The sequence below is a fragment of the Myripristis murdjan genome, chromosome 5, assembly GCF_902150065.1.
Source record: "Myripristis murdjan chromosome 5, fMyrMur1.1, whole genome shotgun sequence".
NCBI classification, from domain to species: domain Eukaryota; kingdom Metazoa; phylum Chordata; class Actinopteri; order Holocentriformes; family Holocentridae; genus Myripristis; species Myripristis murdjan.
In genome coordinates this window covers 24,777,963-24,804,819 of record NC_043984.1, presented here as the reverse complement: position 1 = coordinate 24,804,819, position 26,857 = coordinate 24,777,963, and the positions used below count along the sequence as shown (strand labels likewise).

At 39.0% G+C, this 26,857-nt stretch overlaps 1 protein-coding gene across 1 annotated transcript; it reads left to right on the top strand.

Moving 5' to 3' along the window:
• Positions 1–1,772: 1,772 nt before the first annotated feature.
• On the top strand, positions 1,773–23,091 carry dnai1.2 (dynein, axonemal, intermediate chain 1, paralog 2). Its single transcript, XM_030052372.1, has 20 exons — positions 1,773–2,005; positions 2,140–2,202; positions 2,354–2,452; positions 2,772–2,852; positions 3,192–3,318; positions 3,635–3,690; positions 3,967–4,122; positions 4,301–4,360; positions 4,489–4,632; positions 5,228–5,312; positions 5,468–5,585; positions 5,716–5,759; positions 5,913–6,160; positions 7,026–7,115; positions 7,405–7,468; positions 8,042–8,121; positions 10,708–10,856; positions 13,836–13,935; positions 17,236–17,418; positions 22,790–23,091. The coding sequence occupies exons 1-20, from the start codon at positions 1,967–1,969 to the stop codon at positions 22,889–22,891; spliced, it is 2,088 nt and encodes a 695-aa protein (XP_029908232.1). The 5' UTR covers positions 1,773–1,966; the 3' UTR covers positions 22,892–23,091.
• Positions 23,092–26,857: the final 3,766 nt, after the last annotated feature.

The window sequence follows — 26,857 nt, the reverse complement described above, 5'->3', positions numbered from 1 at the left end:
CAGTACAAGGCCTCTGCAAACTACAACCTAAATACTAAACATATAATTAAATTTACATATTCTGTCAGCACAAACTTAACATTATAAACCCTCTTAAAAGGTAGTAGGGGAGAGTGGGGTAAATAGTGCCAATTTTTACTTTAAGTGCCTTTAAAGCGAGGGGATTACAGTAATGCCTCCAACTAAAATCTGCACATATAGTTTAGGATGTTGTGCATCCCTGGGAACAATCACTTTGGATCTTATATAAACTGTTTGAGAAATATAGCTTTCGAAAAAAAAGTGGTTTTGTGGCACAACTTGCCCCTGGTGCGGGGTAAATTGTGCCATTAGAGAGAATAGACTGGGGTAAATTGTGCCATTGATAAATGAAGTAAAACAGATCATTTTAATCTCACAAATGATAATGCTATATAAAAGCAAAACAAATTCAACACAAAATTATTTATTTAACATTTATTTATTATTTTAACAAGATCACAGGCCACTTTTCTATAACAAAGCCTAGCACCACATGAACACATATCCAGAACAAAATAAAAATTCCAAAATGAGCACCTGAAAATCATCTGAATCTGAATCTGACTAGTTTTAGTGATCAAAGGTAAGAAAATAATGCACAATAACAATAAAATACAATAAAGTAATATATAGTATATAATCACAAGTTGTGCCACTGGCACAACTTACCCCAAGGCCCTTTGGCACAAATTACCCCAAGCCCACCACTTTGAAAAAAATGCATCCCCAAGCTGTTTTGAGCTAACATCATGCTAACTGCATAGACTCATGGTGTAGCTTGCTAAAGTACTAAAACCTGTGCGAACTGTTTTCAAAGTTTTCTATAATTGTTCAAACACAGCAATCAAAAAACCTTGATCGTGGAAATTTTACTTTGGAGGGCAAAAAAATGTTTTTTGAACTTAAATGTGCTTACCTGTCAAGCCATGTGTCTCCCTTCTTTACAAGATGAGTGAAATGGATGCCTCTTCAAAAATATGTGGTCACATGACCAACTTCTTCTATAGTTTTCTAGATAACAGGGGTGGCACTACTTGCCCCTTGGCACAAATTACCCCACTCTCCCTATTTATGTCAGACCTTTGGCATTAAACTGTATTGAAATGAATTTATACTATAAATGACGAATGACTAAATGAATGAATGAAAATGAAAGTTAAGAAGTTGTGTATGACGAACTGGCCAAATACTTATTTTATATAAATGAATGTAAAATAAATAGAGGCCTGTCGTTAATATTGCTGGCCTTTCTACCGATGCAATTCTGTCCTTTTATACAACCATCAAAAAGCATTTAGACGTCTTTGTCTCGTTATCAGCTCACACACACACACACACACACACACACACACACACAGAGTGAGAGAGAGAGAGAGAGAGAGAGAGAGAGAGAGAGAGAGAGAGAGAGAGAGAGAGAGAGAGAGAGACACTTGATATTGACATATACTTGTCATCAAACAGTCCTGGCAAGACTTGGTCGTGCCTAAACGGTAACCCTACATTTGCGAAACTCTCGCAAACTCTCGCACATGCGCATTTGATTCAATACAGTACCCCTTTACTCTCGCCTAACCGTAACTTTATCCTGTACCCTAACCAAAAACCCCAAATTTGTCCCTAACCCTAATTTTTCCTCAACCTCAATCTAATCTTAATCGTAATCTTAGATGCCTCGCGAGAGTTCGTACACAAATCTAGGGTTACCATACAGATAGGACCCCTTGGACTGAGAGGAACGGGACTGAGACGGCTGGTTGTCATGGCAACTCATGTAGCTACACATTTGCCGAAGCAACGGATTTGGTGGAGACAGTCACTGAGAGCAAGTTTGGCTTTGTGCTGGACAATTTGAAAAGCTTGTTTTTTTTTTCAGGGTTTGAGACAAGCAAACGAAAATTCTTTAAGTCGTTAAACCGTAATTATAGCCAATTCGTTTTTTTGCGCCATGTCCGTGACTAACGTAAACAAACCAGTGAGAAAACAGGTAGGTTCACTTTAACGAAGTTAGCTAACGCAGCGTTTCAAACAGCAACATTACTGTTAAGCAAACTAAACCGCACTGTAATGCCATGGTTAAAGTAACCACGTCTCGCCATTTCGTTATTTGTCTTGACACAGGGAACAAATCGACCTCAAGGTGCACCTGGTACAACGGCTACGAAAGCTGGAAGTAAGAAAAAGGTAAGGTGGGGAGTCTCAAAGCTGGGACAGAGTAGACATAATAATGACCACATCTATAAATTCACATTCAGAAATATAAGTCCTATCAGTGGTTGTCATGCAAGATGCATTTTTCTGTAGAGGAAGTAATGAAACTGTTCTTTTTGTACAGGATAAGGAGGATGGGATGGAGCACGGCGATGAATGGGATGAGTGGTCCCATGGAAAAACACTTACAAAGCCTCCAGACCAACTGGAGCTCACTGAGGCGGTAAGACGGATAGGAGAGATGCTGTGGTAAGACAGGGATAGTAGAGATCCTGTTGGCTGAAGAAGTTCTGTATGTGCCAGTGCCAAGGAAACTGGCTCAGAACTTGTAGTCAATGCATTATTCTGTTTTCTAACTATTTCTCCAACAGAGGATATAATACACACTAGCCAAACTAGGGATTTATATAAACTCCATGTTTGTGAGCCACACTAATTTGTTACAGGTCTGAACGGGTCTCAGTTCTTCTTCCAACTGATTCAGTGTTGTCTAATCCTTATTGATATGCTCTTCTATATTGGATGTATATTGGCATCACAAGGAGCTGAATGAGACTTTCACAAGGATCCTGACTGCAACCAACCCACATGCCCCCCAAAATATTGTCCGCTACAGTTTCAAGGTAAGGAAGTTAAACTCAGGCCTATAACTTCACAGTTTTTACTATGGATGATGAGAATTGCTGCAATGCACTGCAAGCCACTTCACTTCCAAGCTGACTGTTTAATGACAAAATAGGATATTTTTGTTTCAGTCTATCATATTTGAACATCACAATCACCTACTGATAGCTCAGTTTTCCTGAGTTTTTCTTTAGCAAATCTCTGTTTTTCCCAACCAAGTAGTCAATAAAAAGTGACCTATTTCTTCTATTAGAATTCATACATAATAAAACTTATTGTTCTATTAGTTCTTAACAATAACATATTGAACACATTTTCTTGCTTCTTGTATTTCACAGAAACGTTCCTACAAGCCCATAAGTGCAGTGGATCAGATGGCTGTTCATTTTGTCTTGGAGGGAAACCTCTTGTACAAAGACTCTGATGAAGCCCGTAGACAAATGGCCAAGCAGGGCCTGCCTGCGGGTATGTAGTTATATGTTGCCTATGCTAGATTTACAGTAGGTTTGAGTATATCACTTTTTGTTGGACATCCAGGCCCAAAAATTTGTTGTCTTCTTTAATGACTGACTGCAGACAGCATTCTATTGTCTTTTTCAGTAGTCTGGTTTCCTAATGGCTAATATTAACGGTTCTTCCTTTTAGTGCAGTATTTACTTGGTTCCACAAGGTGGCACTATCAGAATGTGTCATGAAATTATAAAAACTTGATTGGAGATTGCTGACAATTTCACTTAAGTGCACTTTCCACACAGTCACATTATGCTTTCGACATTTCCAGAGAAAGCTGCAGTTGATGCTGCAGCGCAACCTGATGAGGAGAAGCCAGAGACCCCGGTAATTAAATTCACTACAACTTTTTGCTAAACTGCAACTTTGTTGCACTAATATTGAAGCAATGTTGTGCATGGTGTAAGGGTATATTGTAAAGGGTAGAAGCTCAAGGTTGACGTATCTTTAAAGGATTGTTTTAAAAATGCAGTGTCACAGAGCCCTTGAATTCAAACTTATATCTTAGAGCAACAATTTCCCACACTGTCAACATAAAGTGTGCCTCATTTTTTCCCAGTGATTTTTGTGGTCTTTGGCAGTGCCTGTATTGGTTTTACACAGGCAACACCTGGAGAGGATGCAGCAGAAATGGAAGAGGTTGAAGAAGAGGACAGGCCTGACAGTGCTGCCTCCAAGACTGGCAAGAAGGAGCAGAAACTTACTAACCAGATCAACTTCTGCGAGAGGGCTTCTCAGACTCTCAATAACCCACCAAGGGTAGGAGGACTCTTTACATGACAGAGGTTATATATAATATTTACAAAAATGCAACTTAAGATATTGGAATGTGTACAAAATGACACACTAGTGTATCATATATTTCAGCTTGAGCCCAAGTTATCATAGCATAGTAGAAGCATTTCTTTGAGTAGATGTCTTTTTAATTTACTTCTAGGAGAGAAACTGCCAAACTGAACCTCCTCCTCGGTGCAACTTCTCTGCCATTGCCAATCAGGTAGTAGCATATTCTTCTCTGGCATGTTTCAAAGGGATGTCTAGGCCAGGCCCGTTCCCACAGTATTGCATGTCAATGATTTGTGCTCACATGGGTTGACAATGATGGCCCTACTTCTCTTTATGTAGTGGGAGATCTATGATGCGTACGTGGAGGAGCTGCAGAAGCAAGAGAAGAATAAGGAAAAGCAGAAAGCCATACCATCAAAGAAAGATGATGAAGATGATGACAGGGGCAAGAAGAAGATGATATTGATGGAGACTCAGACTCAGGTAAATTGCCTACTCGCATACTTTCTTAGCATCCTTCACACTTGGCATTAAAATGCAACTCATATTGAAACCAAGACTAGAATTGATTTAACTGGATAACTTTTACATCTGCTATTAAAATGTGTCCCTCCAACTGTATATGCATTAAATTTGGCAAGGATTTATCTGTTTCCACAGGTTGCTGTGTCTGTCGCTGCCTCTGAAATATTCCTCTCATAAATACTGAAAATCTAATATCACTTGTTCCCTGTCCACATGTGGGAATAGCTTCCATTTTTAACAAGCCTGTCACTGTCTGTGCTGCCACCTGTTTGATTTCCACTCTCTTCTTAGTTGGACCTGCACATTAGAGCTTATTTCCTTTAATACAACTGTCTTATATAGATTGGAGATGTATTGCATCGATACTTTGTTTTTCAAAGGGTTTGGATTCTCAGATCTTCTATGATTAACTAGGATGCATAATAATGCTAAGTGTAAAGATTATCAATGATATTTTGATGGACACTGAATATTGGTAATGAATTCCACAGCACTCACTGTATGTTCTACAGTATTGCTATCTGAAATAATTTTATTTCTGTTGCCTCTATAGAGTGATGACCTCTGCAAAATGGCCAAAGCGACCAAGATCCTTGAACGGATGGTCAATCAGAATATATATGGTGACCTTGCAATAGGTATGGTTCTCTTGTAATGATGTCATGTGACAGTATGATGATCTGCAATCTCATTTCTTGCTCCTTTGTTTTGTCTTGACTAATCCTCTTCTGCTTTGTTCTCCTCTCCTCTTCTCTCCTCTCCTCTCCCCTCTTCTCTTCTCTTCATCTTTTAGATTTCAAATACTATGAGGATTGCTCTGATGAGTTCAGGGAGCAGGAGGGCACCCTTCTCCCTTTGTGGAAGTTCCAGTGTGACAAAGCCAAAAAACTGACTGTCACTGCCCTCTGCTGGTAGGTTTGCTCATCAAAATGACATCTCTCACGCTATCTCATTACTATTTATGCCTATTAAAGCAATGTCAGTAATTTCTTAAGTTAAATGAAGAGGATTAGTGATTGACAGGTCATTTGTCATCATCAGGAATAAGAAATACCAAGACCTGTTTGCCGCAGGAATGGGCTCATGTAAGTGCACAGGATTGACTGCAGGAATGATAACTCATCAGTTGTGCTCATACCCAATTAAACATTATAAACCCACATCAAACCTGGTTTCTGGATTTCTGGACACTGTCATATCTGATACATGACCTTCACTGTGCCTCTCACTGTGCCTAGATGATTTCAGTAAACAGGGGCGTGGAGTGTTGGTCTTCTACACCTTGAAGAACTCTTCCTTCCCAGAGTACATCTACCCCACAAATTGTGGCATCATGTGCCTCGACATCCATGAGCAGGTATCCTACCTGGTGGCAGTGGGCTTCTATGATGGGTGTGTGGCTGTCTACAACTTGAAGGAAGATGGGCAGCAGCCTGTCTACCAGAGTACAGCAAAGACTGGCAAACACACTGACCCTGTCTGGCAGGTGAGTATAGAGGAGGTGGTGAAGGTGGTGAAGATAATTATCCAGTTTATGCATTCATGTGTGTTTATGTACACTGAGTGAAGAATAGAGGATTTAAGTGAAATGCTGGCTTTGATATATTTTGTGTTCAGTTGTAAAATTTCTCCACATATTCACAGATTGATCAGTTCTGAGTCTGTCAGTGTGCAATTCAATGTTCTATTGCTCTTTAATGAGTACACAGAGTAGTAAATCAAAGCATGCATCAGTAGAGATGGAAATGCAAATAGTAACCATCATTTGGCATACAGTATTACCTGTCACCACTTCACAAGCTGCTGTTTTTTTGGAAAATAAGTAAATGAAATGTCAAAATACTTGAAGAGGAAATCTTTTCTCCAGATTATAACCTTGAACCAGATAACAGCCAGTGCCCCACTTAGGTTCTGATGTTCTCATATTCTTGGTCTCTCTGTTTCTCTACTTGTCTTCTCTGATGACATCTTCTCTTTTCTTTTATTATTATTATTTATAATTTTTTAAGTGGCATTTTTTTTAGAATCCACAACAATAATTGACAACAATAACAACAAAAACAATAACAAGACCTACAATAATAAATGACAACAATACAATAACAACAAAAACAATAATCATGACCTACAACAATAAATGATGACAAATTACACTGACATACAGAAAAGTTTAAATGGGATGCAGGGATGATCCATGTCAGCATCCATACGAAAGTTTTAAAATAAAGTAGATCAAAGTAGATCAGTAAACAGAAAGGTGGTTGACTAGACTGATGAAACGCAATAGGCTTAACTTAACTTGACATCTTCTCATTGTGTGGATCACAGTGTTTGGTTATATTTCCATTCAGGTGCGCTGGCAGAATGATGACATGGATGGCAACCACAACTTCTACTCTGTGTCATCTGATGGCCGAGTAGTGTCTTGGACCCTAGTCAAGGTTAACTAAGGAAATATCTTTATAAAAGCAGACTTACAGTCTTGTGAGCCATGCTTAAATTAAATTATTGTGTTTTTTCCTTGTTCCTCTACCATGATGCATAAGTACAGTACAAAGTAAATCAGACATAACATAGACACTACTGCTGATATGCTTTGTATGTGCTCTCTCTCTCTCTCTCTTTCTCACTCTCACTCTCTCCATATGTGTTCACAAGCATGTACATACATTTGCACATGTATGTTGCATATAGCTATAAGCACATTACAGTAATTTCGAATGCTTTCAGAATGAGCTGGTGTCTACAGACATTATCAAACTGACAATGGAGGGCGTGCCGCACCTCAGCACAGGTAAGGCTGCACAGTGTGTCAGTTAGTCAATTATGTCAATGATGTCAATGATTTCAATTATGAGCTTATGCAAAAGGAAGAGTTATATATTATTTGTAAATCATTTTGTAGTTGTTATCACTGGTTGAAAAACCATATAGGTATTCTTCATTGTAATTAGATAATTCACATCATCGGCTGATAATTCACATCATATGTGGATTTGTATTCTTGTATTTTTCTGTGATTGTCTAAACATTATGGAACTCATGGTACACATTGCATATGTGGGAAACACCAACCACCTGATATTCAAAGCAGGTTAACATGAGCATTATTTGAAAAACAAAAACAAACAAACAAACAAACAAACAAACAAAAAAATAGTTTGGTCACAGGTCTCCGCCTTCTACATGAGCAAAATGAATGAAATGAATGAATGAAAGGTGCTTTGTTGGATTTGGGCCTTAATAATTAATTTTAGTGTTATGTAAATTCTCTGACACCCATACTATGCTTAAACATGGTATTGGCTTGGTCAGTATCTGTAGCAGTGCACAGCTAATTTTACTGTGTAATGTGTCTTGTCTACAGCTTCTGGAGCATCATTTGACTTCCATAAGCAGATCAACCATCTCTTCCTAGTTGGCACTCAGGAGGGAAAAATACACAAGGTAAGTTACAGGGGTTAAAGTCTCCTTAATTTGGTTTAATGGACAAATACAGGATACTGCATTACTTCAGCAGCATGATGAAGTGACCTGCATGTGCTGTGGTGACCTGTTTCATCAGTCAAAGTTCCAGCCTTTCAAGGTAGCCAATGATAGACAAATAAAAAATGTCAGACAATCCAGAGATAATATGCTAATGCTCTAATATCCAGGCCCACTATGCAGTTTTGACCATTACGTTGTTGGCGCTTCAGTCATTCCAAAATTGTCTCTTACCACCAACATATAACCAAAAGAAGGGAGGCTTTCACATTTCATATTAATGACTTTTGTATTAAAAAATGTTGCCGTTTCAGCAAAAACTAAGTCCTAAAATAGGCTCACCATGCCACCATGCCATAGAGGAGATTAGGATCATCTCAGGCCTTTTCACTCCCATTATCTTCTTTGAAAAATGGAAGCTCATTTTGTTTGTGGTGGAGTTCCAGATATCATGCTGGGCTTGTACTCCAGAGGGTACACAAGCTAGAAAGTTCCCATTAATAGTACGTGTGTGTGTGTGTGTGTGTGTGTGTGTGTGTGTGTGTGTGTCCGCATTGGCCCGTGGGAGCCCCTCCGGCTTGGCGTTAAGCATTTAATTAGACTCTTTAAGCAGAGGCTCTGTCCACATCAGACAGCTGGTAGTTTTTGGCTTGCCTCCTATCCTCTCTATGCCCTTCTCCATCATGTGTGTGTTCTTCAATACTGTAGACAGCAAGCCACTTCTAAAAGTCTCATTCATATGCAATTACTGTACCCTCATTTACTGATTTAAGAACTTTCAAATGTTCAAACAGCTCACTAATGAAAGTAGACATCATTCACATGGAAACATCTTTATATAGTTAAACTTTGTGCCACAGGTTAGTTCACCTCACGTGGCTGTCAAAGAAATAAAACAGCAGCTAAGTGTTGTAGGGAGAGAAGTGCTTTAGCTGAAAGATGGATGATCGAGTCAAGGTTATTTCTAGCAATATGACACATGCATGAGCACACACATATGCAGCAGTGTAAACACACACACACACACACACACACACACACACACAGCTGTACATATCATTTTGGAGGTTCTATTCATGAATCCCCATGAAAAACAGTGGGAAAATATATGGTTTAAATTGGTGAAAATACATGAAATGAAGAAGGTGAAGACCAAATAGTCAAATTTGCTAATCTTAGTGCTAAAAACGAATAGCTCTTCAAGAGAGCCAAGCTTGAAATACATTGCTTATTGATATAGTAGCGGCATCACCAAGCCAGTTTTATCGTGCTGTGTGTGCTTTGGAGGCCACATTCATTACATGAGCCTCCACTGATGCTAAACCTGTCAGATTATCTAATCCCATGGTCCCCATACTTATAAATTGTGACAGGATGTGGTAACTGCTGCTTCACACATGATAATTAGAAGTGTATATTGTCAAGGGCCTACTGCAATCCCCCAGACCTTGATGACTGGACAAGCTCATCAGTGTCTTTTCACTTGTTGTTTTCTGTTGTTAGTCATATCAATGTCTTTCTTCACAACAGATAAAAAATGATCCTCACTACATTAGGATTCCTGGCTTGAAAGATGAAATGTTACTCTTTGGAATATCCTGGAGCACCTCACTCACTGGGAGTAATTATAATGGAATACTCTTGAAACACTTTTGATAGCATGATGTAAAGCTTTGTGCATGATAAACACAGAAATTGAATGGGTCATTCTCATTCAATTTCAACATATAACATCGACAAAAACAAGTGTAAAGATCACATGCAGCAATGGATAAAAAGACTTCCTAGGGTTGTTATTTCTCTCGTGCAGACACACACACACACACACACATACAGTTGTGCCACAGAAACACATACACACATATGTGATGGAAAACGTCTCTCACCTCACCTCCAGGTTCAGTTACTCAGAAACAGAAACCCTGGTGTGACAGGTTAAGACTCCCTCAGCTCCCCGCAGGGTTGCTAGCTGCTGTCATTTCCTGGAAATGCAACAGCTGTCCCCACAGGCCAGCAAGCTGTCTGGTGCTGGGTGGCCCAGCTGATTTATCCCTGCAATCTAACTCTGCCACAATACTGTTGTTGTTGCTTTTGCAACCATTATTCTATCAATGACAAGTAAACATCAGATTTATTTTAGTTTACAGAAAATAAGCTCATGCGCCCACTGTATAGCCTCAAGAGTTTAAACTGTGCTGTTTCTTTCATATATAGTAATGATGTTTATAGTTTATAAAATAAATCTACACTGGAAAATGTTTTGGGCAAGCACCATTTACAGTCCACTTAAGACAAGCTCTTGGTTACTTGGTTACCAATGACTTTCATAAAAGTTCTAAGATGTTTCAATGGTCCTCATATGTTCACCACGCACTACCAGCAGCACATTATGTAGAATTAGTAATATACAACATTATCTTTATATCATTATCTGCTGTTGCAGGTGATACAGGTATTTAATCACGGAATACAGTGATAAAATTATCAAGACAAAGTTTCTAGCACCCCATTGGTTACAAAGTGGAACTCTTTGTTGTCTTCCCATAGTGCTTTAAGACCTACTCTAGCCAGTACCTTGAGACCTATGATGCTCACACCTTGGCAGTGGATGCTGTCAAGTGGAACCACTTCCACCCCAAGGTCTTCATCTCTTGCAGTTCCGACTGGACCGTCAAGATCTGGGACCACACCATCAAGTAAGACCACTGACAGAGTGAAAGAGTGGAGGCTCACAATGGGCCACAGTGTTCATTTGAGCTAGAATTAGTTCAAAAGAACTAGAATGAGTGGGATTCCTGTTTTTTCTCTATTGTGTTACCACACATTTATTTCCATGTCAGTTATTTTGAAATAACTGACAACAATAACTTGCTATTCAGTGAGTATAGAAATTTTTAAAAAATTAACCTATACTTTATTTTACTTTTCTATTTTTATTTTATTTCAGTTACACATTTCAGTTTTATGTTTTCCAGAATGTTTAGTTTTTATCCAAATTTCAGTTTTAAAAAATAGTTATTCAGGTCTTGTTAGTGTCTGTTGCTTAAGTTTGAATTAAACTAAATAATCTTGCCTCAGACAAGACTTAGGGCTCTAGTTTCGCAGACCTGGCGAGGCGGGGGCGTAGCGCAGATGCGCTTCGCCAACTGGGTGTGGCCAGGCGGATTTTCCAAGTTTGGCACGCCGTGCTCGGTGGCGCAAGTACTCCGCCGTCCCTCCTACCGGCGCAAGGGAGGAGAGAAGGCGTGGAGTGGGTTTGACACAGCCGATTCACATTTAACCAATCAAATGAGCCCTTGTCCTTGCCTTTAAAATGCGCTGCGCGAAGGCGTAATGAAAGTTTACACAGCTGGCATGGAGGTCTATTGCCGCAGGCGGAGCGGAGCCCAGGAGACCGGCGCGGAGCGGAGACCGGCGAGCTGTGCGGACACGTCACCAAAACCTCACAGGCAGGCTTCTGGAATGTCGGGCACATGTACAATGCAATAAATACCGAAAAAAACACTATTCAATGCTACGATCACAATCAGCACATACATATATCTCCATATCAACTGTCCCGTCACAACTGATGTCAGATCAAAGGAGATTGGCACCGTTTGTGCTGATTGTGAGGTTTTGGTGATGTGCGCCAGGCAGCCAAACTTCCACTGCGCCGGCTCCGCTCCGCCTTGCGCGGAAAGTAGACGTGGTTTCAGGAGGCGAGCTTTTGGCGCACCTCGGCGAAGCCTTTTGGCACGAAACTGTCAATGCGCCAAGTTGAATCTGTCGGCACCTCCCCCCGCTGCGCCACCACTCCCATCTCCGCGCAAGTCCGTCTGCGAAACTTGGACACTGTCCGCCTCTGCCGTTTCGCCGGTCGAAACTAGCTCTGCGCGGGGTTCGCCTCACTGCGCCACCCTGCGCTGCGCCGGGAAACTAGAGCCCATACTGTTACATCGTACAGTATCATGGCGAGTTTCTCATGTGTCTCTCCACAGACAACTGCTGTGGTTAGTTGCAGTTTTCCTGTATGAATGCCATTACACATGCTATACTGTCCACACATCATCAGATAACTGCTGCTGTGATCACTATCAAGTAAACAGTTTCTCTTGGGGACTGTGTTTATATAATCAAGGTTAGAGACCTTACTAATGTTTTGTGCATGAAAGTCAATAGAGAAGGGACAGAAAAAAAATAACCATGCCTGCAGTATCTTCATAATGATACAGTAATTAATCTTCATCACCTCCTTATCTCATCATGGCCCCGACATAATTTTCCTGCCGCATTTGACTAACACACTGTGCTTCCCACTCCTTGTCAGTATGAGCAGCCTGACTGAATAATGATCATAATCATCAAATCATGATGAGAGGCTGGGTTTTCAAAGGTGCTCCATAACATCCTACAGACAGTCAAATCTCCTGGATACAGGAGTGGTCTTGACTATCACACACACACAACACACAAGTATTTTACAATTCTGCAGGACTGTGAAATCATGACACTCCTCTGACTCAGATATAAATTCTCACCTAGTTTCTGAATCAGAGTTAGAATTGCAACACAATATTATACAATGCTGTAATCCATAACTTGAATTTCAGTATCAGGTGTTTGAGGGCTGAGCCTGACACATACTATAATTTTCTAGAACAGACTCAGCCAGTCCTGTGCTAAATGGCTTGAAGTTAAAGAACTGCATATCTCACATTGAATCCATTAGTCAGGCAAAAGATGGCTTAATAAATCTGCTTCTCAGCCTCCTCTGTGATCAACTTGGCCCTAATTTATGAATCCCCATAGCTCTAACTCAATTATTGTATGGACTATATTTCTCTGTGTTCTGCTGTGTCGTTCTACTGGAAGGACTTGTGTCCACCCAAGCCACAACTATTAAAATATTAAAAGGAGAATTTTTGGTTTCACACTCACAGACACACACACACACACACACACACACACACACACATCCTAGGTTCTTCCTCTTGCTCACAGTGGTGTTTCGCAAGTTAATGACATGAAGACACAGTGTGCATGGAGGCTTCCACTTGGTCTCCATTGCGTCTCTCTGCCAGGCTTTGATGACAACATTGGTGTCTGGACATTTTGTAACTTATTATCATGGATTCCAGTCTAAGAATGTCCTTATTCCCTGGGGAGCCTGTCTGAAGAAATGGGACATAAAACAATGCTCAGATGCATATCGAAGAGAGATCTGAGAAAAATTATTTTTAGGAGACTAAATATCCTCAGGGTGGTAAAAGAGGATGTTTGGCTAGATTCACTTGCAACTCAAAGTCTCTGTAGCATGAAAACTATTGGTTTCATATTCCTCTTTTCCACTCACTGGTCAAAAGAGTAACGATAATGGCTTTGGAGCAAGGCATCTCTTTTTGCTGTGTACCACTTTCCAATTGCATGTGCATCCAAGCTGAAAATTCCCACTCATTTGTATGTTCAACCAAGTAGTACTACCTCAGGTATTGTGAAGATCTCTTTCAAATGCCTCTTTGCACTGAAAACACACAATGAACCTATATGATGTGAGTGTTTTATTTATTTTTTTCAGACCTCTGTTTCTTAGTTTGTGTTAGTTTGAGGGTACATGCAAATAAGCATTTGATGTGATATAACACAAAGTTACTGGTTTCCTGCTGTTGAGCTTGTTTGTCTATGTTCATTTTCAGCACTCCCATGTTCACCTTTGAACTATATGCAGCAGTTGGAGATGTAGCTTGGGCTCCATACTCCTCCACTGTATTTGCTGCTGTCACTGTGAATGGCAAGGTGAGAGTGACTCCATATCTATACCTGGTAACCAAGAGCTTGTCTTAAAATTTGCAGTTTTTAGCTATTCTTGCTTGTTAGTAATATAGATAGATAGATAGATAGAGATAGAGATAGAGATAGATAGAGATATAGATATAGGTATTTCGTACATGAAGTTGTACATGATCTTGGCTGGGATTTATTGAGCATCTCTGATTGCATTATTGCATTGCTGTTCTGAAAGGATTGACCAGTGATTAGTTCAGGTTTGATATCACAGTGAATGATTTAACTATGAAATACAGACAGCTCAGAGATCTTTAATAACATAGACAGTGATGTTGTGGACAAGACAAAAGATAAAAAAAAATCCATTATGCAGTATTATGTATGTGTTTATTAACAGACATGTCTGAAAAGCCCAAGTCCTGCAAAAAAAAAAAAAAAAAAAGAATGTAACACTGGATGATAGTTAAATGTATAACTGCTCTATAGTCCAAAATACAAAAGCTTGTGCAAACTGCCACTTTTAGCCATAGTTCTCATAGCATCAGGTAGTCAAGTTGGTTCAAACACAATGCTTTGTAAGAAAGGCAGGCCCCTGCCAGGTCATTTGTAATCTGGAGGCACAGTGTTGCTCATCTCCACATGTTTTGTTAGTATGGCTGCCAGCTGTCCCAGTGTGTTTACCAAAGTAATCAGTATAGTCATCTCATCAGTCTGAGCCATACAATAAAAGTGTTGTGTCCAACACATTCGCTGCTCAATGTGCCCAGTGAAGGTGAAGGACAGTGACAGGGAGGAAATGAGTGCCGAGCAGTTTGAGAGACATGTGACTGGTGTTCCTTTCTCTCCTCTGCAGTGCTAGGCCTCAGCTAGGCCTCAGCACAACCAAACATATAGAGTACAAAATACAAATTGCTGTGTAGCACTTCCAAACAGTAGTCTTGACGAGAAATATAACTGGGTGAAGGATCATCAGATTTCTCAACAAATTCAAATCAGTTGAATTTAAGAATTAAGGTGTGTTTTCAGTTTGCAAGTTGCAAACAGCTGACATACAAGTGTTGTTAAAATCAAAAAATAAAGGCAACAACATGTTAACCAACTTTCTCAGAAGTGAAATAAAATCAACAAACTTAACTAGACAGCATACAAAGTCTCAAGTGTATTGTAATTTATTCCTGAAACTGGATCAAAATCAGTTTTCAGCAGCCATTAAAAACTCATTAAAAGCTCATCAGTTGGCATACAAGCACAAATATCCTCTCCTCTCAAAGCAGCAGGGGGGTGGGGGGTGGGATGTGGGTATTAAATTGATGTCGATCAAGGTCAGTGTGGCTGGCATATATTTTCTCAGTTTCAGATCGTATAGTGTACTGAAGTTAATTCAAACATTCACTGTCATTACAGTTTTGCTTCTAACATCAAGATGTGTTGAAGACAAAATGAACTATTAGGTATTTAATCTACTGTTAGGAGAAAAAAAGTTCTAGTGTCATCTGTAAGTGTCATACTGAAGTTCCAAATCAGTTTTCTCTACTGAATACCTATGAATATCTGAATTCACTTTAAGGCAAAGCCAAATTTCCCATTACATTTGGTCACCGTTAGATTTGTACTGACAGAAAAATGACAAAACTCCAGTGTTCAGTGGTGCCTTCACAGTGCTCAGTGTTGCTCTGTGTAATCTTCCCTCAGATAGCACATTCCTTTGCAGGGTATTTGTCATTTGCTGTGACTGGTGCCTGAGAGCTCTGGTGACTCAGCATGAGTTGTGTGCTCCTTAACGTGTATTTACTGTTTATGACGGCCCAGCCTGCTGCTGCCACGCTGCAAAATGTCACAGAGACAATGAGGTGTGTGTGCATGTTTGTGTGTGTGTGTGCGCGCACGCGCATGCACCCACATGTGTACATTTTAGCGTGCATTGATTGTGATAATAACTTGACTGGCAGGCAAAGGTGTACCAGTGACAATGAGTTCAGCAGTGCAAACAAGCATCTCCTTCCACTCTGTATCTTGCCTCCCCTATCCATCTGAGCTGGCTGTTGAGGAATTAAAGTGTCAGGATGAAATAATGAGAAGCCTGGCCTTATCCCTCAATGATTATACACTGAATTGGCATCTGCTCTCTACACAGCAGCTCTTGACCTTCTGTAGATGGTCTGTCACATTTTCTTTTAGAACTGCTGAAATGTGCTTATTCCAAAACAACTAATCAAGAGCAATAAATCACAAAAAAAAAAAAAAAAATAGAGATATATCTGCACACTCAGTGTAAGGCATTAGGAGACTCATCATGAGACACATTATAATGATAAAATGCCCTTATTATTGAATTTATTAGTAATTTGCAGAAAAAAATACCATGTAAAGAAATTAACACTTTTGATAGCATATTGATCATAATCTACAAAGCCCAATACAATATATGCATCTATATTGATGCCACAATGTAATTGTGCTCTAATCCTGTTGTTTTCACAAGCCAAGGCAAACATCAGTATTAGAGGCAATAGTTTCAACATTGTAAAACATATTTCTGACCGTAGTGGTTGTGTGAATTGTAGCTGTGGTCAGTGCGTCCTGCAATCAGTGATGACTAATATTGTATTAAAGCTTATCTCCACAGCAAAAGCACTGAAAATAATGGCTGTAGTGGTGGAGGTTACAGAGAGTCATGTCCTGGTAGAATGTGATGGATGTTTGGTTGCAAGCGATGACTACGGTGCTATGTGTGATGCTGGTACACACACACACAGCGGCCCAGGCACAGTCATCATGCGGGTTAAAAGGAGTGGGCTGTTCTTCTGAGTGGGCTCATTTGTTGTCGACAGATTGCCTAAATGCACTTAGGCTGAAGGAAGAATGTCTGTGATCTAGTTCCTTCTGGATGAGATGCCAATGATTTTGTCTTAGGGCTGCCAACGCATACACACACACATACATGGACACAGAAGTGCACAGACACAGAATTAGTGGAAACACACTTCCTTGCACCAGATGGTCAGGCTTGTATCCCTGCAGAGGCCTGTGCACTTCCATTCTCTTCCTCATATCAGAGACAAGACACAGATACACATTAAATAAGGAGACAGCTGGAAGTGGAACCGATGTATTATATTAGCAGATTTAGTCTTCATTTCATTGATGGATAGGTCGGTTTTTGGGTGGGTCAATTTTTTATTATTATTGTAACCTCAAGCAGTGTTTAGGGAATGCTGTAATGTCAGTTCAGATGGTCCAAGGTCAAGCTGTGAAACTATGAGCAGAATACACCAATTCCTCTCATTTGTTTCTTTACTCTTTTTTCAGGTTCACATTTTTGACCTAAATGTCAACAAGTATGAAGCTATCTGCCAGCAGCAAGTGGTAGCCAAGAAGACCAAGCTGACCCACATTGAGTTCAACCTGGTCCATCCTCTCATCATCGTAGGGGATGACCAAGGCTACATCACCAGTTTTAAGCTCTCCCCCAACCTCCGCAAACAACCCAAGGTGAGTGATCTAGTGGCCATAGATGTACTCGCTCAGCATGTATGTATAGCCTGTGGTAAAATTTACAGTGTGTACCTGATGTGGAAAACTTCGGTCCAAATCAGGCCAGATTGACTGCAGAAAACTTCTTAGACTTGGTACCAAAAACACCAATAAGTCTTGGAGGCTCCAAAAATCAAGACTAAGAACCAGGCAGAATCGTGAGCAGGCAAGTTTATTTTCATTTGAGATCTCAAATGGAAACAAACAGTGAGTTGGTCATCGAGGAAGACGACTGACTTTCTTAGTTTTTACACCTGTTTATATGTTCTTCAATCCCTGGGTGATGCAGGTGGATGTCTATTCATTTAAAAGTATAGTCAGGCCTTCTTAAACCTTGCTACGGCCCTGCTCATGCTCATTAAAAGAGCATAGTCTAGACTTTTCAGGCATGCTACTGCCCAGTCCGTGTACTTTAAAAAGCATTGTCCAGCCTTTCCAGGCATGCTACTTGTCCTGTCTGGGCACCTTAAAAAAGGATTGTCCAGCCTTTCCAGGCATGCTACTGTCCTGTCTGTGCAACTTAAAAAAGGACAGTCTAGCCTTTCAAGGCTTACTGATGTGATGCCCATGCAGATTTAAAAAGTACAGTCTAGTCTTCTAAACATTAGTACTGTGAGGTCCGTGTAGATTTATGTTGCTCATTATGAGTTTTCTTACTTTTGCTACCCTCTACAGTATGGATATTTTGGGCTCAGAATTACTTATACATACCTAGCCCAATAAATCTGCTGGTGGACATTCAAATCTGCAAAGTAACTTGTTTCCCCGGTGAAAAAACAATGGGTTGTTGGTGCACTTATTGTGGACATGGCCTCAATGTGGCATCGATTGGACGCTAAATTGCCATCTGAAGAGAACGTTATTGGAAACATCAATCAATTGTGTATTTGGACAGGCCATTTTTACCAAATCACTTAAAGAGATACGTCATGTTCACAGTCATGTGTGAACTTTCATGGTGATTTAAGACATTTCACTTCACCCTATGTCTTTGCTAGAGTAAAGTGATAACAGATGGTAAAGGAATATTATTATTTAGTATTTAAATATCTCTGTTCAGGAATATGAGCAAAGTACAGCCCTCTACAGCTCATATTGTTTTTGATGTTTCAGCCCCACAGGTTTCCCATGTATATGATTTAATCAAATAGAAAAATGGTCAAGAGTCTCTGATTTCCTACTTAAGAGATCAGAAACATCATCTTAAAAGTGCAATTATGTCTGCTGTTTCTGGTTTTGGTTTCTGGCAGCAGGGCTGCCACACTTTTTAATGCCAGAGCTCAGCCTCTATACTGTATTTTATTATTATTATATTGTTATCATTATGATATTGTTATTATTAATATGACCATTGCAAGCCAGAACGAGTAGCAAAGTTGATGATAGGTGATGATATTCAATGGATTTTGTTTTGTGGAACAAAATGTAGTATAGCTGGTAATGCTCTGTGCAGCACAGACCTTGTCTTTGGCATTTCTTGCTAAATTTTTGATTTGTTTTGTTTTGTTTTGTTTTTATGTGAAATTAACCATGCTGTCGTCTTGACCAGGACTTCCTAGAAGAAGAGATCTTGTATCTCAATGGGACCTTCTTGACTAAATGAAGGATAAATAAAATAAAAATTAAAAAAGAGGCTAATATAGTACCAGCTAGTATAGCAGTAGCAGTATAATGCAGGGGATCTACCCTCCACTAAACACTTATTTCATTCAGTCGCTGAGCATCTATATTTGTCTCTGTAATTGCTCACTTATAATGTAATTTTAATTAGTTTATAATATAATATAATATATAATGTAATACCTCCATGCTACAAGTCAAATGAGGCAGTGCTCTTCTTTTGGCTGCTGTTTTGCATATTTCATACCAAATTATCCTGACAGAATAAACACACTGAAAGGAAAATAAAGAATGAACCTATTTTCACAAATACATAGATTATAATAGGCTTATTTTTCTATTATTTTTCTATAGCTGTTATAATGTGCTTTCAACATTAATTTGAGAATTAATTATTCAACCTGTTGTATAATGACAAATAAACTTCCTTGTATCCTTGTATCCTTGTATATATTGAAGTATAGATTCTACACATAAGAGTTTTACATCAACCTACCCATCCAAGTGGAGACCAAATAGCCTACTGACAGATAATTTTCTGTATACAGTACTTTAAGCATCCACTTTGTTAAGCAACATCTGTAATATGTATACAGTGTGCAGCTCACAATATCACCTGTACTCATGAAGGTGAAATAAACACAAAAATAATCTAGTTTTAAATTCTCAATTATTTTTAGCATTGAAAGATGATCCAGAGTGCCTTCAATAATAGTGTATAATATTAGTAGGAGAAGTCTGCTCTGCAGGTGTTACCATTTGGTACAGCATGTGCTGTTCTTTCACCCCTCAAAATCTGTCAATGCCATATGACCTGTAAAGATTCTGGATGCATATCTGGCCTTTTGCATTATTCATGACCGCCACTTGTTGTTCCACATCAATGCAGGCAGATCAAATGTTTCATCATTTGCAGAGTTATGAACCAGATTTCTTAGAGCAGATTTCATCAGTACCTTTGTCCATCTTTGAAATGTACACACTTAAACACACGATTTATAGGCGTAAACTGAATAAGAAATTAAAAACCCAAAAGCTATGTATCACAACATGATATAATTATATGTACCAGAGAGTTATCATATCATAAAAAATAGGTTATTTGACTATTCCCTTCACCCTCTGATGTCATCAACCCCTAACAGGTAACAAGTGCAGCCAACCAAAACACAGAATTTCATTATGGCCCTATTGCGTAGGGTCCTGTTTTCAGTTTTGGGGAGGATGCAAACATTAACCAAATAAAGCAATTTTTTGCAGTGAAATATTTCCATACAACCATTCATTCAAAACACAGTTGTGCTTTGTAGGGGCATATCAAAAACTCATGTATTTTTTGGAGATTTGTTCTTCTACTCTAAGGATCAACTTGAAAGGTTGTATCATTAGAGGCAGGTTATGGCTAGTATTCATAGCTATAGAATAAAGTAAAGTATTTCCATTTTTGTCTGTTCACTTGTTATGAGTCATTGTCCTCTCTGCTGCCATTGATGACAACAGTTAATGAGGTGCAGAGTAATCACAGTGGACTTAGTAAACACAGAGCAAGGTCAAGGGCTACATGCAAAAGACACCAACTGAGTCATAACATTTAATCAAGGTCCATTTAGGGTTAGCTCTGCAGCCTCCGGTGTTCATTTGTGTTGGGCACATTTATACTACTACTACTATACTATACTATACTACTATAATATTTTATATGGATTTTCAGATTTCCATCTGGTGAGAATATGTCTCACAATTAAATTAATCTGCTTATACTGTACATTTCAAAACATTAATGGTGTGTCTGTTCCTGTACTTTAGACACAGTCCAAAATAGCCATCATCTTTAGATCCTGAACCCTGAAAACTGTTTCTCTTGAACTCACATTAGGTCTTTACATGGAACAACTCAGTGGGCCAGCTGTGATAATTGAATTTCCAAATTATAATTTGAAAGATGATTATTATTTTGAATATTATTATATTCAAATTAGCCTGACTACTGTTAATCAAAACTCAGTGTGCTCATTTTATCCCTGCTGTTTTCATAAACCTTATTTTTTGTTGCCCACTAATCATAACCAGTGCTGGCAGTCTAAGAGCAACAATATATCATATTATTTGATAGTCAACTGATCATCTCAGCTCATCAAAAGAGCATATGTAGTGTTCCAGTTCTTGCAGGACAGTTTGGGTATCCAATTTGTATTAATAACCTTTGAAAACTGAGGAAAGATCTATTATTTTTTTCTGTATTCTGCATAACAGCAATAACCAACAACAACAAAAAAGATAGAGCATAGGCTGCAATCTTGGGGAAGCAGTGAGTTAAAGATGGAGTTTTACGAGTTGATCTGTGCTGCTTTGTGCCCAGTCAGCCTTTTTCTGTACTGTGGAGAAAGCCTTATTGAGCCATTTCTCGAAGCAGAGATATTATTTAGCATCGCGATGTTATGTTGGGTTGATTCACTGTGTGCATGCAGCTGTCTCTCTGGATAAGTCCCCTCACTATCCATTTCCAACTAAAAATAACCTGCACTCTAGACAAATGTAAATGTAAATAGCAGTTGAGTGTTAGTTAAGGTCAAATTCCAGCATGTTCATCTTTATTTGTTTTCAGGGAGGTGTTAATAAATTTCTACAGTACTACTCCTCACCGGAAAGACACTGCTGAAAACTGAACTCCCTTTTGAGTGCTACCTACTGTCTGTATCCACAGACTGTCCTTTGATCCCAGTTAGATCTTAAACTTTATTTTTAATATACTGTTTTAATATACTGTTTGTGTATGTTTATCCAAAACATATTGCACTGGATAAACACAGTTCTTTAATTTTTAGTAAGAGTGCCAGCTGCCCTCCAGTTTGTATGTTTTTTGGTCTTTTGCACTCGTTCTATTTATCTTTGAAACAAGCATTTCCCTCCAGTTGTATGAACATTACTAGATAGCCATGGTTAACAGCCCACTGTGTATGCAAAAACATAGGGTTAGCTATCATTTGAGACTGGGTGGGTTCAAATGAATTGCCTGTTTGTGCTTGCAAATGGAAGTCCATGACATATTTCTTTCAATGCCAAATCATTTTAGCATATGTTGCCATTAAAATTTCCATCAGTCAGCCATGCTATTTCGTTACAAAATGGTTAAAGTAAAGTGGAGCTGTGGTGAATCTGCAAGATTGTATCAGGCTTATTCAATTAAAATCTGATGAGTAAGGCCTGTAACCATAGTGATGGGGCCTTGATAAGGAGAAGCCTGTCAAATATCCACCCTGTGAGAGGGAGAGTGGACTTCTGCAATAACACAGGACAAATGTTGAGCCATAAAACTGCTCTCCAGCCAATGTGCTTTTGAAACTACAAACAGGAGCATTTCATTTGCCAGTAACAATAACATGTCCATGCCACACACTTTGGACCCTCTTGAATGTGCTCTTGACTTCACTCCTCAGTTCTAGCAATAGCTCTATTTCTTTAATGTATGTTTCACAATGTGGTGGGAAAGTACTTATATAAAAGCAAAATATGGACAATTCTACTATTGACCTTCATCTTGCATCCATTTTCATTTCTGCCGGATTGTGTTTCTGTTCTCCTCATGTTACAATGTTTAACGCCAGCATGCTATGTTTGTGGGCCGCCTTGGTGCTTGATCTGAGCATAAGGTCAAGTAATTTATGGTGTGTGTGTGTGTGTGTGTGTGTGTGTGTGTGTGTGTGTGAAGATGAAGAAGGGTGAGGAGCTGCCCAAAGGTCCAGAAGTGGAAATAGCCAAGATGGAGAAGCTACTGAGCCTGCTGAGGGAGCCAGAGGCAAGCGCAGTTTAAAATGACCGCCAAGGCTACTCTCATGAGCACAGTAAAGTGGTTCTTAATCCTCACATTCCCACTCATAAAAGTTCCTTTCTTTGTTTGACGTTAGCAAGAGTAATGAACAGCAAGTTGTAAGATCAGTACATGCAGTGGATTTAACAACAACAACACAATGGATTGATTTTGGATATATTTATTAAACGGTTTTCATTCTATTCTCTCTCTATTGTGCATAAATTATTCATGTTCCATAAATGATGCATTTTTTTCCATAGTCGTTCATATATATTTGACTAATCAGACAATTAGCATTCTCATTCCAGTGATTTAGTCACCTTCGTATGGAGGTGTTAAATTAAGCTCTTTTGTATGTATCAAACAAGTCTTTATTTTTTCTTTTGTTAAGCAAAGAATGACAGGGGAGAGTTACTCTGAGTGAACAGAGAGGTAAATTAGCGTAATAGATTGAGCATTTTTGGACCCAATCCAGATGACTTATTTGGCTTGTGCACAGAGTCCTGGGCAGCTGTCCAGTGATGAGCTAGAAGCCTTTTAATATCCCATCTACAGGGAGAACTTTGATTTGAGTCACTGTGGTTCCCATCTTTATTTTTCTTAATTTTTTCATCCCTCTCTCTCCTAATAGTGGGGCGGCTTAGCTCAATATATCACAACAATCGTTCATTTTGTGATAAAAGCACCAAATTTGGTAGATGTGTTGGTGGATATATTTCAAACAAATCTGGATATTGGGCCATCACAAAAGCGCCCCCTAGTGGCCATAGCAGGCATTTGATTTGTTAAAATGAATAAAAATATAAAAATGATTCATTAAAATATTCTAAAAATGTAAATACACATTAAATTAAGAAAAAATACAGTTATACACACTCAGTTTCTCAAACACTTTCTGCCCCCACCACTGCAAGCCAGCTAGCCAACGAGCTGGCTAGCATATATTCAGGCCCGAAAATTGAAAAAAGCCCCTTAGAAAACAACATGGTAGGCATTTTTGAGGAAAAGCACTTTATCTGTTGTTTCTGTATGATTATTTAATGCTGAATCCATTTCTGCCGTATGCCAAGCTGTAAAAGTTACAATTTAGTCATAATTATTGATTAATTAGCATAGCTATTGATTAGTCGCCCAAAGTCAGAAATGGCTATCAGTTTCCTATTTGTCAATATTCTATATATGATTGTTTGGTATCATTGTAAAGGGGACCTTCTCAGCTTTCATTTAAGCCCATGGGTGTCTCTTTCTGACAAACACATGACCTCCTTAAACCATAAATTACACACATTTTCCCACATTTTTCACCTAAACTGTATAGTTTCTTTTATCGCAGTGGGATCAAGGGATATCAAGGACCCAAAAGACAACATCCACAATACCTAATGGACTTTGAGGATTCAGGAAATGTATGATATACCCATACTATTTCTTTGTGAGAGATTATTGTGAGCCTTAAAATAGCAATAACTGACTCAGGCCCATTCACCTCCATTCATTCTCCAGCATTACATAAAAATGACCTCACCAATTGTTTACTGTGGATATAATGATATTATTACTAATACAAATGTAATAATAATCAAAGGCAAGGTAGACATTTTTCATCAATTTAATTAATTAGTAAAAATTAACTGAACGTGGCCACTAATTATTACAAATATGGATGATAATGATTGGATCAAAACAGCAGTGCATTACAATTTTTTTGTGATCACATTTTTTCTTCTTCAGTGCATTACATATTCATGCAAAAGTCACTTGACTTTCAGCACTGACAAGACCTGCTGGAATGTGTTTAGGCAGCCCAGTGATCTACTCAATGGGCTTGGTGAAGGTCCGGAGGTGAATGACTCCACCATCATGGATGTAGAAGTGTTCTTCTGCAAATTATATGGTGCAGTCAACACAAACAACATCAGTGAAGTCCGTTTGGGCATGTTTGTCAAGAGCATGACCATAGAGAGACTGCCACCCACCAGAGATGCTCTGAACTTTCACATCCAGCGTGTTCACTTCCAGACTTTGGTCTGAAGGCAGGCCCACTTGCAGTACCCGGTGCTCCCACCCCCTGAAAATATGGGATGGAAGATGGAGGACAATGCACTTGTTCCTGAACTCATGTCACTGCCTGCAGTTCCAGATGCCTGTGAGGAGCTAGTGACCTGTGGCTGCACAACTGGATGCCAAACCCATGCACTGCATCTTGTCAGTGCCGAAAGTCAAGTGACCTTTGCATGAATATGTAATGCACTGAAGAAGAAAAAAAAATGTGATCACAAAAAAATTGTAATGCACTACTGTTTTGATCCAATCATTATCATCCATATTTGTAATAATTAGTGGCCACGTTCAGTTACTTTTTACTAATTAATTAAATTGATGAAAAATGTCTACCTGGCCTTTGATTATTATTACATTTGTATTAGTAATAATATCATTATATCTACAGTAAACAATTGGTGAGGTCGTTTTTACGTAATGCTGGAGAATGAATGGAGGTGAATGGGCCTGAGTCGATTACTGCTATTTTAAGGCTCACAATAACCTCTCACAAAGAAATAGTATGGGTATATCATACATTTCCTGAATCCTCAAAGTCCATTAGGTATTGTGGATGTTGTCTTTTGGGTCCTTGATATCCCTTGATCCCACTGCGATAAAAGAAACTATATACAGTAGTTTAGGCGAAAAATGTGGGAAAATGTGTGTAATTTATGGTTTAAGGAGGTCATGTGACCTCTGTGTTTGTCAGAAAGAGACACCCATGGGCTTAAATGAAAGCTGAGAAGGTCCCCTTTACAATGATACCAAACAATCATATATAGAATATTGACAAATAGGAAACTGATAGCCATTTCTGACTTTGGGCGACTAATCAATAATTATGCTAATTAATCAATAATTATGACTAAATTGTAACTTTTACAGCTTGGCATACGGCAGAAATGGATTCAGCATTAAATAATCATACAGAAACAACAGATAAAGTGCTTTTCCTCAAAAATGCCTACCATGTTGTTTTCTAAGGGACTTTTTTCAATTTTCAGTCCTGACTATATGCTAGCCAGCTCGTTGGCTAGCTGGCTTGCAGTGGTGGTTGTGGTGGGGGGGGTGGGGGTGGGGGGGGCCGAAAGTGTTTGAGAAACTGAGTGTGTATAACTGTATTTTTTCTTAATTTAATGTGTATTTACATTTTTAAAACATTTTAATGAATCATTTTTATATTTTTATTCATTTTAACAAATCAAATGCCTGCTATGGCCACTAGGGGGCGCTTTTGTGATGGCCCAATATCCAGATCTGTTTGAAATATATCCACCAACACATCTACCAAATTTGGTGCTTTTATCACAAAATGAACGATAGTTTAGCTATGCCACCCCACTATAATGATCTTGTCCTTCCATAAAGTGGCAACCTGTACTATATTGCTTTACTGGAATCAAACACTGCCACTGTCCTGGGTTCCCTCTCTCTCTTTATTAGAGCATTGCCTGTGATATCTCACCATGCACACATGCAGCACTCTCCCCTTAACTGTGATTCATTACTTCATCTCCACAAGTTTAGCCAGAGGGAATGCTTAATCACATTTTTTTCTTATGGACACACTATATAACAAATGACTGTGGCCTCTGGATAGTAGTTGCGATATAGCTGTAGCAATTATCATAATTCTGCACCAGCAGTAAGCATACTCCAGGGCTGGGCAAAGTTAGCATGATCTAGTGTTTAGAAAGAGTTTCTATTACCCAAAAGTCAAAATTTAGATACTACAGCGCATCCATTAAGGAAAATGCAATCCCCAGACACTCCTACACTTTTTATTATCATAAATATGTGATGTTCAGTGTATTCCAGAGATTATTTTTTGATTATGTGTTGTAATTTGCCTTTTTGTACTCACATTCGTTCAGCCTGCCTTGTCTACTTCAGTTAATGATTTCCTACATTTCATAAAATGAT